At 36.4% G+C, this 16201-nt stretch overlaps 2 protein-coding genes across 2 annotated transcripts; one reads left to right on the top strand and one right to left on the bottom strand.

Annotated features, from left to right (window-relative positions):
• Positions 1–684: 684 nt before the first annotated feature.
• Positions 685–1431, top strand: LOC104086184 (auxin-responsive protein SAUR32-like). The gene has a single exon (XM_009590381.4). It carries the CDS (start codon positions 890–892, stop codon positions 1244–1246), a length of 357 nt encoding a protein of 118 aa, XP_009588676.1. The 5' UTR covers positions 685–889; the 3' UTR covers positions 1247–1431.
• Positions 1432–3102: 1671 nt separating this feature from the next.
• Positions 3103–12992, bottom strand: LOC104086185 (CDPK-related kinase 3). The gene is made up of 11 exons (XM_009590382.4): positions 11852–12992; positions 8233–8363; positions 8002–8043; positions 7809–7917; positions 7638–7716; positions 6149–6445; positions 5587–5696; positions 4183–4290; positions 3949–4011; positions 3455–3622; positions 3103–3361 (listed from the first exon to the last, which is right to left on the bottom strand). Exons 1-11 carry the CDS (start codon positions 12377–12379, stop codon positions 3227–3229), a joined length of 1770 nt encoding a protein of 589 aa, XP_009588677.1. The 5' UTR covers positions 12380–12992; the 3' UTR covers positions 3103–3226.
• Between the last annotated feature and the right edge of the window lie 3209 nt (positions 12993–16201).

Below are 16201 nucleotides of genomic sequence, written 5' to 3'. Positions count from 1 at the left end.
TTACATATTTAGCTAGGTATTTGGACATAGATTTACTTGAAATTTAAAAGATAAGTTTTTGAAGATGTGTTGAAAAATAATTATTGAAAGTTAAAGTTGTGTTTGAACATGTATTTTATTTGGAAAAAAAAGTTAAAATTTTGTTAGCTGAAAGAAAATTTTCACCTAGGGCAATTTTTGGAAACTTGAAAAACCAAATTCAAATTTATTTTCAAAAATTGATCATATTTCATGAAAAATATAATTTTTAATTTTTTTTTTTTTAAAACAAGCTGTCAAAATCTATGACCAAACATGTTCTTAATGTTTAAGAAAAAAATAAGAAGAATTAACTCAAATAGCAGTCCACACAACTACTTAAACTAAAAATAACCGGCGAAAGTATAATATATGCATAATTTATATATTTTATATATATATATATATATATATATATATATATATATCTTATATATAATTAATATATAATTTATGTATATAACTAAAAAAAAAAAGTAAACGATGAAACTATTTGCGTAAAGATCCGGTTATGATTCGAAGCGCACGCAAATATTACTTAAAATTTTATATTTTCTTTTAGTTTTATTAAAGCGTTATACCAAATCAAATACATACACCTCAACGGATGGGCCCGTATAACCGTATACGAGTTTTGCAATAGGTCTAGGAATCTCTATCAAACCTTTTTATTCCACATTATTCTTCTGTTCTTCTCTATCTTCCTATATGTTCCAAATTCAGCCATGACTAACTTCCCAAGGTCTCTCCGATATTCTTCTTTAACCCTTTTCAAACAGGCCATCCTTTCTAATCTCTAGCCCTCCTTCCTTCCATTAAATAGTAAAATTAAAAGCCTCTTTCTTCTTTCTTTTCTAGGATTAACTAATAAATGGGTGGTGGAGAGAGGAGTCTGAGTCTTCTTAACAAACATCTGCACTTTTCTCACCTCCTTATTCATCATCATCAAGGGAAAAAACAGGGGAAAAAAGATGTACTGCCCAAAGGGTATCTGGCTATAAAAGTAGGGCAAGCAGAAGAAGAGCAACAAAGATTTGTAGTCCCTGTTTCCTACTTCAATCATCCACTTTTCATTCAGTTACTCAAAGAGGCAGAGGAAGTTTATGGTTTTGATCACAAGGGAAATATTACTATTCCGTGCCATGTTGAACACTTCCGCTGCGTTCAGGGAGAAATTGATAAACACCACCAACATCACCATCTTTATGTTCCCTGCTTTAGGGCTTGAGAATCTATAATTCTCAGTTTTTTTTTTGTTTTTTTTTTAGATTCTTAGAATGGTAGAGATCGAGGCCAGGAATGGATAGGGATAGGAGATGGTTAATGATAATGACTAAAAATGCTTCTGTTTGTTTCCAATGCTTTGTCATTGGGTTAGCTTAAAGTAATGGTACTGAATTTGTTATCGTTTTATTTTCTGTATTCTTGTTCTCTTTCTGTTAAATTTGCAGCCCACATCATCATTTAAATGTTGCTTGTAGAATATACATTCTTAATAATCATGATAATACCGGTTTCTTTAGGGATTGTTTTAGTTTTTAACCTGGTGCGACTCTGATTAACGTGAATTTGCACCGACTCTGATTGTTTTAGTCTTTATTTTGATTTTTCTATTCCCAAGACTGAAATTTAATTAAGGGTGGTGGAATATTAGGGATTGTTATGCTGTAGATGTGGACGATATGTCCACAGTTTATTGTAAAGTAACACTTGTTATGAGAATGACGGAATTGGTAGAGAAGGGTACATTGAAACTTTAATTTTTTATATTTTATAAATTATTAAAATTAGCTTAAATCACAAAAATGCAAAAATAACATAGAAATTAACTTAGCTCAAATATTATGAACAAAAACAAAGAACAAAGTGCGAAGTATATAAATGTACAACATATGTACAAAAGATTCGAAATAATTCTTTTGTCATACTTGAAGAAGTAAAAGCGGAACATATGTACCTACAGGCTTATAGCATATATATTCTAAATTGGCATATACTAAGAATAGTAGAAAAGAGAGCTCCAAATATTTTATAGAATAGAAATAACAACTATATAAAGATATTATTTCAATAGTTGATAGTATTAGAAAGAATTATCCTTTTTGTTTGGAATTCGCGTTCCAACTAATTCTTATTCGGACTCGCGTAAGTTCATTAATTGTACAGACGACGTACAAGATGATCTAGGTGGTGACTCCGCATTTGACAATCACTTGGTATACAATATTATATAATCCAAATGTTGGAGAGATTATGATCCAGTTTCTCCATGAAATTTTTCAAATTTTTGAAAAAAAAAAATCAAAAATGAATTTTTCAAAAAAATACTTTTTCAAAACTTCAGAAAAACTTTTTCCAACTGAATATTTTTTCAAGTGAAATCATATCAAAACATAATTTTAAATTCCAAATACCATTTTTTAACTTAACTCCAAATATTACTTTTTTATAAAAATTATAATTTTTATGTCCAAACGCTTACTATAACTCTATGGGGCTTCATCAGTTGGTTTTTCACATTTTGGACCAGACTACAGTATTTCTATTTTGTACTAATCACTAGAAAGAATAAAGAAGAGTAAATTACAGGAAACAGGAAGTCAGAAACTCAACATCAATATCCCCATCTGAAGAATTATCCCTAATAGCCGGCTATACCACTACTTAAACTAAAAATAACCAGTGGAGATATAATATATGTATAATTTATGTATTATATGTGTATGGTTGTATATAATCAATGCATCTATATATAGCTAGAAAAAGTAAACAATAAATATGGTCGGCATTTGTGTAAAATCCCATTCTCATTTGCACAACTATTAAATATGCTACTGCACTTTGGAAGTCTCTACGCCTCGATGAAAGTACAACCCTCAACGACAAACTTAGTTTCTAAAATTTTCTGTGCAAGTAAGAACTGAATTCAAATAAAAGAAATCCCTGACCTACACACAACTCAATGAACAAATTCCTGCCACTCAAGAACTTCCAAGTAATTTGCCACTCTACTCTATTAAACTCGTATATGTATAAATCTCGCCTGCCACCAAAATCCCACTTGTAAAGGAAAATAGAAAGAAAGAAGGAAAAAATCTCTTTCATATCATCAACACCTTTTTTTTTTCTTTGGAATCAATAGTTGATCTCTATCATTTTGTCAAACACTAACCAAATGAGTAGGTTAAGAAATGGAGAAAAACACATGCTAATGATGTCTCATATGTGCACTACGAAGAGTCACACCATGCAAAAATTTGGTATATCCAAGTAAACTAAGTTTTCCATCACTTCTTATCCAATCTCTGAGAATGGAATGAGCAGTTGGGCCTACATTCAACTCCTGCATCGTTGTGAAAACAAACTCAGAATTTCCTCAAACAAGAATTTTTTGAATATTGAAGAGTACTTAACAGCTATAGTAATAGAAAGATACCCTAGCCAATTCCTCCACTGAAATAGGCCGATTCCCCTCTCGCTCAAAATGTTCAAATGCCACTGATGCAATCTGCTCCCATCCCTCAAGGGCCTCCAACTGATATGTGCTGATTGCAGCAGCACAAAATTCTTCAAAGTCCAGCTTCCTATATGACAGTGTTGCCATCTGAAACGTAAAAGGATAATAGGCTTCACACAATGATCAAAATGATTGAAGACATAAATGCTAATTACATATTTGAGCCTTTCAAAAGAAAAATCATTTTGGATAGGTCAGAAGACAGATCTCCATGTACGTCCACAAGCAGATCTCCCAAATGTCCAAGAAAATATATGCATGGAAGCTAGCCTTCAGTGGTAAAATAGCTGGCTACACTTGCTAAATTATTCGGAGATGGAAGCAGGCTACATATTTCTCCACTGAAACTTAACCAGCTATCTACCAGTGAAAAATTGTTTAAAAACTAATTATAAAGATCAAATGCATCTCACCGCATTCAGAATATCTGGCACCCTTGACTCCTTCATAGCATCAGTAGCATTTCCTATAAGAGCCTGCAGTTTCAAAACATTCTGCTTGTAACTTCTGATTTCACAACTGACAGAGAGATAGCTAAAGAGAAATCTGACATCTCTGTTATTATGTTTGAACAGTTCAGTCTCATAAATCATTGAGTATTAATTTATTTTAAGAAAGACAGGGAGAGAAGTTGTCAAGATACTAACCATTTTGAAGTTTTCAAGAGAAACACGTCCATCTTTGCTAGGTTCCATAAGCATGAATTGCGCTCTAAGGTAAACCAGTTCATCTTCCGTTAAAGCTTTAGAAAGAGCCTGAACACATACAGCCACAAAAACATTTAAAACTTAGCATATTGTTACGTTTTGACAAGAGTGGGTTGCTCTAGTGGTAAGCACCCTCCACTTCCAACCAAGAGGTTGTGAGTTCGAGTCACCCCAAGAGCAAGGTGGGGAGTTCTTGGAGGGAGGGAGCCGAAGGTCTATCGGAAACAGTCTCTCTACCCCAGGGTAGAGGTAAGGTGCGTACAAACTATCCTCCCCAGACCCTACTAGTGAAATTATACTGGGTTGTTGTTGTTGTTGTTGCTGCATATTGTTACGTGACTAGATTCTGATCATATTTTGATCCAAGTTAAATTTGCATATCAGAAGAGCAACCCATCCATGAAAACAGCACCATAACAAAGAATTTCATGAAATAAAAGACATTCCGTATCAATCACCAAAAAGATGACCAATATAACAGGGTAAATCATGAGACTAATTTAAGGTGAGAAGTAAATGACATTTTTATCCGATATATATATAACAATAAACAATCAATGCCAGATAACCATTTTCTCAGGGGCAAGGCGCTAAGAGAACTCTCTATTAATCGACTTTCCACATTGCTACAATGGAGTCTTCCATTTTCTAAATTATTGTTAATAAGAAAAGCTCCAAAGCAAAAGCAAGGAAATGGCTCGTTAGTAATATATTATATGGTGACAGGAGGACTCTGCACTCACTATCCAGCTGAGGCGTACAATGCAGGAGCCTATACAAGGAGGAAAGTTTGATACTTAAAGCAGAATGGTGTTGAAATATATGCCAGTAAGCATTCCAAATCTAGACTTGGAGGTGGAAAGATAGCAAAGTTAGAATGAGAGCCAAAAGTTGATTGTGTAGAATTTGACATATCCTGCCAACTGCATTGATCATATTTACATACTCAATATTTGTTTTAAGAAATTTTTAAATACGTATTTGTTTTCCAGTTTCCATTTGCTTCTCCAACTCAATTATTTTCTTTTTACCTCTTCCTAGTTGCTTGATACCGAGAACAATCAGCCATCAGTTTGCTCTCTTCTGGACTACCAAAAGTTTTAGTACTTATAGTAAATTAGTCTCCGAAACCCAACTGCCCTAGTTACCTTCTATAAACTATTTGGCATGCCATAGGGTCTTCAACAATAATTCTGGATGTAAATCAGATGAATGCCAAAATATTCTAAGTACGAGAATATAGTTCAGTTAGAAGATGTGCTTGCACAATATAGATGTTTTTCATCCCCTATTATAATTGTCAACTGAGGAAAAGGAAAAACAAAGAAAAAGAAAACACCATACCTTTAGTGCTGCACGTTTGAGAGGTGTAGCATGCAGATATGACTTCACCAACTTATAGACCAATATATCCAAAGGAATAGGATGGCTTTCGCTGCGCAACCATGGATGCGCTGAAATTGGAAAAATATGTATTACTTTATATATTTTAACAACTGTGTGCATGGACATATCAAACACCCAATAAAAGTTAATATAGAATATGGTTCAGCTAAAAATAACAAATGTTTAGCAACAATAACACCACTCCCACCCACACCTCCAATTTGAAAAAGCTTAAAGCACACAGCAAGTACACCTGACGAGACGTTTTTCACCATATATCATGACCATCCCATGAATTGAAATTAAAAAGTACCCCATAAACTGGGAACATAGTGTGATGAGAATAAGAATATCTCATCCAATCCCCTATATGGACAATGGTCGCCTCTAAACACATTGTACTGTGCTCCAACAATTCAGTTCAGTCAAGCTAACCCATCATTAATTTTTTGAAACTCATACGAAAAAACAACAGGCTGAGAATCGACCAATGAATTTATGGAAGGGGTTAATTACTTACTCAAAGCCTGAGCAGCAGTCATCCTCTTACGATAGTCCTTATTTAAAAGCCTCTTTACAAAGTCCTTGGCCTCAGGGGACACAGAAGGCCAAGGCAAGTCTTCAAAGTTAGGGTCAGCTCTCAATACTGCACGAAAAATTCCAGATTCTGTCCTTGCCCAGAATGGTCTGCTTCCACATAACAAAATGTAGGTAATCACCCCAATACTCCAGATATCTGCTTCCAAGCTGTAAGATCTGTGGAGGACTTCTGGTGCCACATAATATGCACTTCCCACAATATCATTAAGTCTTTCATCTGCGAAACAGCAAATGTGGAATAGGTCAAAGAAAAATAAACTCTTGAGTTGATCTAAGTGTTCTTTGAAAATAATACACGCCAACAAAACTTCTAGATTGGCCACATATCAATAGTAGGAGCATAGAGTTTGTGGGTAATCAAACGGTCGTTATGGAAATAAGTGACTGCGAGGAATCATGAAGCCAATGAAACATTCAAATACAAACCTTAAAGGTGCTTTACTCCATGTATACCAAAGAATGAACTACTAGCTCGTCACTAATAACTTAATGTGAGATAGAAGTATAGAACTACTACAACAAATATGCCTCAATACCAAACTACTTGCAGTTGGCTGTTTGAATCCCCTATATACATCTGCAATTTGGAGCTTGTTCCAATCTACAACTTAACGATTTGTCTAAAAATGATGAGTCCCCTAAAACTACGAATTCTCTAGTTCTCACAACTACCCTTATGCTGTCATACAATCTCTAACGAATCTAAAAATGCGTTTGTCAAACCCAGACCAAATCTAATTGCATCAGTAACAACTAAAGCTTAACTCCAACTAGTTGGTATCATCTATGGGGATTCTCTAATTCCATTGTGTTCAGTTCTCCACCAAATCCACACCGATTCCAAGAGATTGTTGGTCCGTCGCAACTACTTCTATCCAAATGAATTCAAGTGTACCTCCACTTGTAACACCTTCAATCTTCATGGTGTCACACCTTCCAGCTCACATTCATGTGAGAAGGAAAAACTAATTTAAAAAGTAACAGAATCCTGCTCATAAGAACAGTTTGGGATGGCTCTAAAGAAGCCTAATTAGGTCCAGAAGCAAGCATAAAAGACATTGCCCGGGGGTACTTGACAATCATATCGTGGAGCAAGTCTAGTACTTCTTAAGGTTAAGTACTCAAGTTCTTACTGACTTCAATGGTATACTTTACTAGTAGACTAGTTTAAATCACCAGACACACAGAATACAGAAACCTAATTGATACAGAGGGCATGGAGGCAACTATGGGTCCAGTCTCACTCCTGCTAGCACGTTGAAATTTCATGCATAAGTCACATCTAACAGCAATCCATTGCTAAAGTGACACACGGAACAGAATTCTTCTAACGGACAGACTGTGTGTTAAACTAGCTGACTGCTCCGGACTGGCGGTACAGTAACTTATACAGATTCTAAGAAAGTTACCTGGTCTAATAAAGTCAGAAAGCCCAAAATCGATAAGCTTCATGTCAGCATCTTCATTTCTGGAGGTGAAAAGGAAATTCTGTGATGCCAGCAATAGAAAAGGCATGGTTAACCACAATACCACAAGGAAACAGAAAGCAACTAGTCTGCACAGATAGAATGCCTACAAACCTCAGGCTTCAAGTCACGATGGACCACACCTTGGAGATGACAAAATGCAACTACACTTAGAATTTGGACAACAATAAGTTTGGCATCATCCTCTGAATATTTACCACCTCTGCAATAGAAATATAGAACATTGAAATACAAACTACAAGCACCCAAATAAGATTACTTAGTTTACGTAAAGCATTTCATTTACCTTGACAATATTCTGTCAAGTAATTCCCCTCCTTCACACAATCTGCATACTCAAAAGTTAAAACGACCATAAGGCACAAAGCTCTCCTAGTGGGAGGAGAATACTATCTGCTCATTACTAAATCAAAATACTGACGATCTTGAAAAATTCCAGACTTGGCATTGGTTACTGAAATCTGTGTATGAGAAGTTAAAAGAAAAACAATACATTAATGGAAGATGAAGTACATACTCCATTACTATGTACACATTATTTGCGTCCTCACAAGCATCGTGAAATTTGACAAGATGTTTATGGCATGAAAGAGCCTTTAAAATCTTCACTTCTCTGCGCACATCTTCGATGGATATTGCTGTTGTCATCTGGACATAAAATTTGAACATCATTCAGCAAATCAATAAACATTGGGTAACAAGCAGCATTCTGTGATGATGACTGGGTATCAACCACTAGAGTTCTAATGAAACTAAGCAAAAGAGTTCTTTCCCTCAAAATCCTGAAGTAAGAGAATCAGAACTGATAGACTCAGACCATAAAAGAAACATACAGATTTTTAAAATCTTGTTAATTTATGTTTCACGTAAGTTAATACAGTCAAGCTACAGATTTTTAAAATCTTGTTCATTTATGATTCACGTAAGATAATACAGTCAAGGTCTTTTACCAAATAATGACATCATACCCATTCAAAAAAACAAAATTGAATGCTCCACTTCGAACTTTACTTTATATTCCATTATAGTGTACATACCAACAAAAAAGAGAACAAGACCAGCTGCGTTAAACTTTTTCAAGAAAAAAAAAAAGGCCAGCCGCGTTAAAATGATAGATAAGAAAACTTGATACATAATTCAGTGAATACAGGAGTAGATCTAGGTAGAAAATGCAGCAAAAAGGTAAATAGTACATGCATGTAATACACGAATTTAACATCATAAATTGTGTACATACACATTAATTTACATCCTCACTAGATTAATAAATTACAGTAATCCACGACCTATAATTTGCGATCTTTATGATTTAACCCGTGATAATAGTCTTCAACACAACGGTTAGATGCATTCCATCTGTAAAAATTTCCCAATCTAAACCTTCTTATTCATAAATGCAACGAATATTTAAGGAAGCGAATAAAACTCTGCACCTAGTCTAGCATTTAAAGGGAGAAAATAGAAAAAATTAAACATGATGTTTACTTCACCATGAATCAACGATAGGATTGCCAAAATGTAAAGCTGCAGACTGGATTAAATTTATCTATGCATAAAAAGGTTCTTGAAATACTGATAGTTATTCCCTCAAGCAACATCGACAACAACAAACCCGTTTCAACTAAAATGGTTATTGCAAGTCATAATAAGTTTGAAAACAAGTTGCTAGACATGTTATATCTAATAGAGTTGAGTTACTTGAAATACAAAAAGAAACGAATGAGTTCTATCTAGATGCCTTGTCAGCATTCTTTCCCTAGCATATAGCTGGCAAAACATAGAGCATAATATTTGAGCAATCGCTTCAAGTGTTCTAAAGCACTTGCTCCTTCTGATCCACTTTCTATGACACTTACTATTTGGGAAGTCAAATGACTTTTTCTTTGACTACAACTTTTCATATATATCTCAAAAAAGTTTCAATTGCAAAAAGATCTAATTACAGTATCTTTTTAATGGCATTACAAATATCTAAATTTTATGTGAGGGAGTCTGAATTCTGAATTGAAATACAAATTAGAAGGTTCGATCCTTGTACTCCAAGACCATTCGTAGTTTTTGAAATGAAGGGAGTATTAAAAAGACCACTTGGCATTCAAAATCACTAGCATACCATCAGCACAATAATCGTAAGATGTGTTGACCAATATTGAGCTAAGATAAATGTGGCCTAGTGGTTAATGAAGGGGGTGAAAACCTTGGAGACCAGGGGTCAAATCCGCGTAAAGACAAATAACACTAGATGATTTCTTTCCATCTGCCTAAACTTAGTAGGAAAAGTTACCCGGTACTTGTGCTGGTGGGAGGCAGTAAGTACCGGTGGAATAGTTGAGGTGCAAAGCTTGCCCGAACACCACCATCACCAAAGAGACATTGAGCTAATATAAATCTCTACGATAAGTCAACATTTACCCTCCTCACCGCTCCAAAGAGAATAACGATTTTTGTTCATTCATCAAAAATTTAAGGTATAAATTCCATAATTGTTAAGTCTTTTGACAGCTGAAATTGGGAAGCTCCTTCGAACCTATATGATAATCTAATCATTCAACCATATTTTTGATTGCAAGATTAAGGTATGTGTAAGTATAGTTTTGACCACCCCGACATCATTGTTTCCACCAACATCTTCTTAGGACATAAACATGTCACAAACTTCACACGCATAATGTCATTTGGGCGACGCTGGTCTCGCGACTTGAAGTAGCATTAACAAGGAGTTGCCTTCTTTGAAATTCAACATGATGCACACAATCTTAGAAAGATGGGATGACTTTTAGCGAGAAATTCACACATTTTAAGCATATCCTTCAGGTCTTAAGCTCCCAGAGTTAGTATTTCATTTTAGAGAAGATTCAATGAAGCTTGTCATATACACTGCTCTTCTTTACAAACCAAAGCAACGCGCATTCCATGTGTTAGATGATACAGAAATACTCCAATAATCCATACCAAATTCAAGGATGTGAAAACCTATGAGCATATTTCAGCTCAAATCAGTATAGCCTGCGCATGTATTATATGCCCAAAATGGAAAGTTCATGTTAGGCTACCGAATATGAAGAAAAGCAGCAATATATGAGCTTCCAAAATGGAAAAAGAACAACTAATCTTTAGATTCACTTGAAATACCATTTCAAATGAAAACTATTACAGGTTAACCTTTGATCAACCCCAAAACAAGACCTTATTCACAAGCAAGCTAAAGTTAATATGAATCCCAGGGCCAAATGAATACTGCAAAACCTTTTTTCAGTTTCAATTTCTCGAAAAACGTTTATTTTTGTTTTCCAATTTCCAGGTTGTACCACAAAACCTTGCTGATTCTGGATACTAAAATCAGTTTACGCCTGTCCTGAGTATACAAAGTATATGCCATTCGGAGGAAACTCCAACCAACCATATAATTTTGTTTAGGTTTGATTAACAAAACATACACAGTAAGATTCTTCAATTTTCAGTGAAAATGAAAAATTCTTTAACCAAAGAGTGATCTCAGTTCTGATTTGGTTGGATTAAACAGATCATACACAGTATAATTCTTTGGTCTTTAGCCGAAGAATGAGCTTAGCAGTGGATCACAGAATTTACAAGGGTGCATTTCCTCAAACGGATGATGGCAATTGTTTTCAGTGAAAACGAAAACCCCACATGAAATCAGTATTGAACATGCTCCATCTTCTTCATCATTTCCACATCTGTTTCTCTGTAACACCTTCCTTCATAACACGTAACCTCATACATTTAGGAGTAGTCCACAAGGAAGAGTATAAATGCTTTTAGAATATCTGAAACTAGAAACCAAATATAGAACGACATTTGGAAGATTTGCCATTTGCAGATTTCAACAGGTTTGATGGATCTTTTAGGCCTTTACATGTTTCATCCATCTTTAAAAAATTCGAACTTTACCCTCTAAACACAGAAATCCAAAAGGAAAAGGTAACAATTAGATAATTTGCTGCTAAGAGTTTGCCTATTGCAAATTTGTTATCTTGTATGCTCAAAATAGCCGAGCGCAGCTAAATGATTAGAAAAACAATGGAGCAGTCTCCTTGGACATAACTGACAAGTCCAATGCTTTCAAGAGGAAAAAAAAGACAAAAACAAAAACAAACAAAAAAAGGAGAAGCTACCTTAGCTTTGGAGATGATTTTGACAGCAAGAGGGAGGTCCTTAAGGTCTCCTTTCTTGCCCTTGGCGTGACAGGTATGACCAAAATGCCCCCGGCCGATTTCTTTCCCCAATTCATACTTAGCGCCGAAGTTCTTGTTGTATCCAAAATTCTTATCAAGCGACTGATCAGGCTCAGTTGTACCATCCTCGGGAATTGGCCCCTCCGTCGGGGGCTTCGCATGGCCAAATCGCCTGGCGAGCGATGCCTTAATGTGCTTGGCCGGAGACGGCGGAGGAAAAGGTCGTTTGAAGAACCTTCTAGGCGTGGACCTGGCGGGAGAAGGAGTCACACCTGCTACTACACCGTGAGGGTAAGGGCTTGGCCAAGGACTGTTAGCAGAGGATCGAGCAGGTGTGTTTTTGACTGAGGGAACGTTGTTGACCGGAGTGGCCGGTAACGGGTGATCGGCGTCGCCGGCGACGGAGGTGATGGTTGTTCCATCAGAGTCCCGAACGGTGGGGATGGTCTTGCCGTAACACTGGCCCATGGTAGAAGCTCAGTGCCACCAAGTCCCCACCAGCAAAAATTAGAAGAGTTGAAGTCAGTCAAAGGGAGAAAGGTCGAAGCATCGGACGGTCCAGATCGAAAAGGGAAGTCGACGTTACAGAGGGAGAAGAGAGGGGAAAAAGAACAAAGAAGACAAAAGAAAGAGAAGATGAAGGGATCTGCGGCGAGAAAACGATAAAAAAAGAGAATGAAAATGAGAGGGGTAGTCAGAGTCAAGAGTCAGAAAGAGAGAGAGAGAGTACCAAGTCTTACAAATAGAGTGTGCGCGTGCTATTGCTGAGTTATATACAGATTGAGGAAGATTTTGTAGAGAAACGGAAACAGATTACACAGAGGATGAAAGAGCGGAAGAGGAAATCAAACAGAAATTATTATTATTATTATGTGTAAAGAAGAAAGAAAGGAAGGGAAGGGAAGGGAAGTGAATGAGAATCTGAATGGGAAGGGCAGGACTCAGGAGATCCGCCTAACCTGGGATTGTATCAAAAGCCCACACAGACAACCCCCTTGATTCTCTCTCTCTCTTATTTCTTTCTCCATTCTCCATCTTCCGCCCACATTTTACTTTCTTTCATTTTGTCCTTTTCAAACTTCCCCCCGCTCTATTTCTTATTAAGTCTTGTCAGTCCACCAATCAACACAATTTTTTTATTTTTTTTTAAATACTAATTGGTGTGACGAATTCTGCATCTAAAATGCAGAAAAGGGAAAAAAAATTGCAACTATTGTAGAACAATTTCTTGAATCCCAATTGAATGTAAAGCAACATTATTTACATCTCATGTGAATTATTTTTTAAATGAAATTATAATAAACGTTTGTTAACTGCTGGTCTTCATCCCTAATTTGACGTTGATAGATCCAAATACCAAAATAATAGTAGTACTTCTTGCACCCGAAATATCTAGTTCATACATTGCACCTATTCTATTGTCGCCTTTACATCGTTATCACATAGAGGAAAAGTTCTGAAAATGGGGGTTTAATATGTTTCAATTTTTAGCCTTTGCATGATTATTCAATGAAGTATGGACTAAATGGTTACTATATAAAAGAACTAGAAGGTATACATAGTGCCCAAATCAAAGGTTTTGCATCGAAATCAGGAATGAAGGTGTCTCGATTACACCAGCATAGATGTAAAAAAAGTAAAACTTTCCGCATCGCATCATTCTTGCTTGAAATACCGAGGAGTTATAGAAATTTGAATTGTAAGACTTGTGGTAGAACCGATTCAATGGAAGATTGTTTTTACTAGTAGTTCAGTAGAGATTTTTAGTGTCAAGAACGGTGGCTTGGTTGCTTGTTTTGGCATTTGATGATTGGGAGCGAGAAATGTTAGTCAATTGGTAAGAAATGATGTGATAGTTTGGTCGGATTCTCTATCAACCCCCAAATTGTCCACCTATTTTGCGGCCTTATCTGTCTGGACAAACCGCTAGAAATTTGCTAATATCTGGACCCTCCCTTCCCCATTGTCTTTTCATTTCTACCCGTACGTACATCAATGCGTGTACAAATTGAAACAATGGCAACTTACAAATATTGTAGTTTTCTCTTCTGCCCTTTCTTTCAAGTTCTTTTTTTAACATTTGATATATTCAGAACTCATTATCCCAATTATTAAACTCTTACTCACATAGGCAGATGTATAGTATGCTCGTCGGTTCATCTAAACTCAATACTTTCGTCGCGGAATATAAATTTATGTGTAAAAACTTATTAAAATTATATCAAATTTTAGTTTGTTTTCTGACTCATTATTACTAATCTATTTTTCTACATATTCCCTTCTCATAGGTGGTCTAATTATATATATTCTCAAAATATTATTGTGTACGGTCAAAATCGATTAAGTCGGTCGTACAGACTGGTCGAGGTGATAATACTTCGATCAAAGGGTATCTGCGTGACAACTGGTCGAGGTCCGAAGTAAGGGCGTCGAGCTTCGAGCTCTAAGACCAATCAACGACAAGCTCGGTATCATTATTGAGCTCATATCCAAATCGAACTACGAGGCAAAGCGGAGATTATCGAAGATGCATAGACCGACCAACACTCACCCCGAATATCGAGACTCCAAGTCAGAGTCGAGCTCGATCCAAGGTCGAGGGCTCGATCCAATACCGAGCTCGAGCCGGTATCGAGCTTACAGACAAAAGCCGTTGCAACCGCACTAGGGGAAAGAATCTTGGCAGGAATCAAGGAAAAGATAATTCATCATGGGTTCTCCACTATATATTTTTTATATCGATAAAGTAGGATCTATCTACTATAAAGGGGGAATCCTTGTAAGCATAAAGGACAGATGGTAAAAAAGATAACTTCAGAAAGATTAACACTTTTGGGCTCATTTACTTTGCCTTGTTCATCGATATTTCCTTTTTCTCTGCCTTATATTTCATTCCACCTGTCAAAGAATATATATATATATTTCTATTTCACTCTATAATTTGTACCAAGTTATATCACGTATCCTTAGAACCATATACAAATTTAACTCTATCCAATTTTTCGGATAAACAGTTTGGCGCCCACCGTGGGGCTAAGGATAACAGTGGTTATTTGATACGAATCTGCAAAAATACACTGTTGTGTTTTGCGCTTGTTTCCAAAAATATCTTGGATTTCGGAATAGCAACGACTAACTACCAGTCAAATGGCCACGCCGATCGACAAGAAACTGATCTTCAAGATGAGAATAATAACTTGACACCCGGCACCGAAAGACCATTTGTCGACGCCCTTGGAGCCCGAATCGAAGCACCAATAGATATCAATTCGCATGTGGCCATTGAGGCGAACCTACATTCTGAACCCGAAAATAGCATTCATGGAGGCACTCGATCTGCAGCTCGAGATACCCATAACGTCGAGGAAAACAGCGTCAGCTTGCGTATGATTTTCGAAATGTTGCAAGCTCAATAGACAGCAATAGCTCAGTTGTAGAGCCAAACCTAACTACAAAGCAGGCCGGAGCCCAATCCATCTCTAGAAATCACCCATAGAACGGAGCCAGCCATAGTGAAGTCAAATGAGCAAGAATCGGGGACTGCTCCCGAAATTGCTAAATTGCTCGAGGAACTCACAAAACGAGTCGAAGTCAACGATAAAAAAGTAGAAACATATAACTCCAGGGTCGATCAGATCCCGGGATCTCCACCAATGATAAAAGGATTGGATTCAAACAAATTCGTGAAAGGGAACAATCAATGATATTCCTAAATATAATAGAACAACCGATCCCAACGAATATGTCACCTCTTACACATGTGCCATCAAAGGGAATGATCTAGAGAACGATGAGATCGAATCTGTATTATTGAAAAAATTCGGTGAAACCCTGGCAAAGGGAGCAATGATATGATATCATAATTTACCGTCTAACTCTATAGTTTTTTTGCTTTGCTTGCAGATTCTTTCGTAAAAGTACATGCTGGGGCCATAAAGGTCGAGACCAGAAAGTCGGACCTATTCAAGGTAAGACAAAAGGATAACGAGATGCTAAGAGAATTCGTATCTTTTTTCTAAATGGAACAAATGGATCTACCTCCAGTCACGGACGATTGGGTTGTTCAAGTTTTCACTCAAGGACTAAACGAACGAAGCTCGACGGCTTCACGACGGCTGAAGCATAACCTGATTGAATACCCAGTTATTACTTGGGCCGATACGCATAATCGGTATCAATCCAAAATAAGAATCAAAAACAATCAGTTGGGTTTTGGGTCCATTATTAAAAGGGTTGCCAACCGAGAACAGAGACCGATCAAAAATCGATACCGGCCCTATAATGGAAATC

The sequence above is a fragment of the Nicotiana tomentosiformis genome, chromosome 1 (assembly GCF_000390325.3).
Source record: "Nicotiana tomentosiformis chromosome 1, ASM39032v3, whole genome shotgun sequence".
Taxonomy (NCBI): Eukaryota; Viridiplantae; Streptophyta; class Magnoliopsida; order Solanales; family Solanaceae; genus Nicotiana; species Nicotiana tomentosiformis.
The sequence above is the reverse complement of the archived record's forward strand: the minus strand, read 5'-3'. Positions and strand labels throughout refer to the sequence as shown.

Coding starts and splice junctions, on each gene's coding strand:
- LOC104086184 (XM_009590381.4), top strand. CDS start 890: ATGGGTGGTGGAGAGAGGAGTCTGAGTCTTCTTAACAAACATCTGCAC.
- LOC104086185 (XM_009590382.4), bottom strand. CDS start 12,379: ATGGGCCAGTGTTACGGCAAGACCATCCCCACCGTTCGGGACTCTGAT. Junction 7,918..8,001: donor CTTGACAGAATATTGTCAAG/GTAAATGAAATG, acceptor TTTCTATTGCAG/AGGTGGTAAATATTCAGAGG. Junction 4,291..5,586: donor TCAAACGTGCAGCACTAAAG/GTATGGTGTTTT, acceptor GTATGTGTTCAG/GCTCTTTCTAAAGCTTTAAC.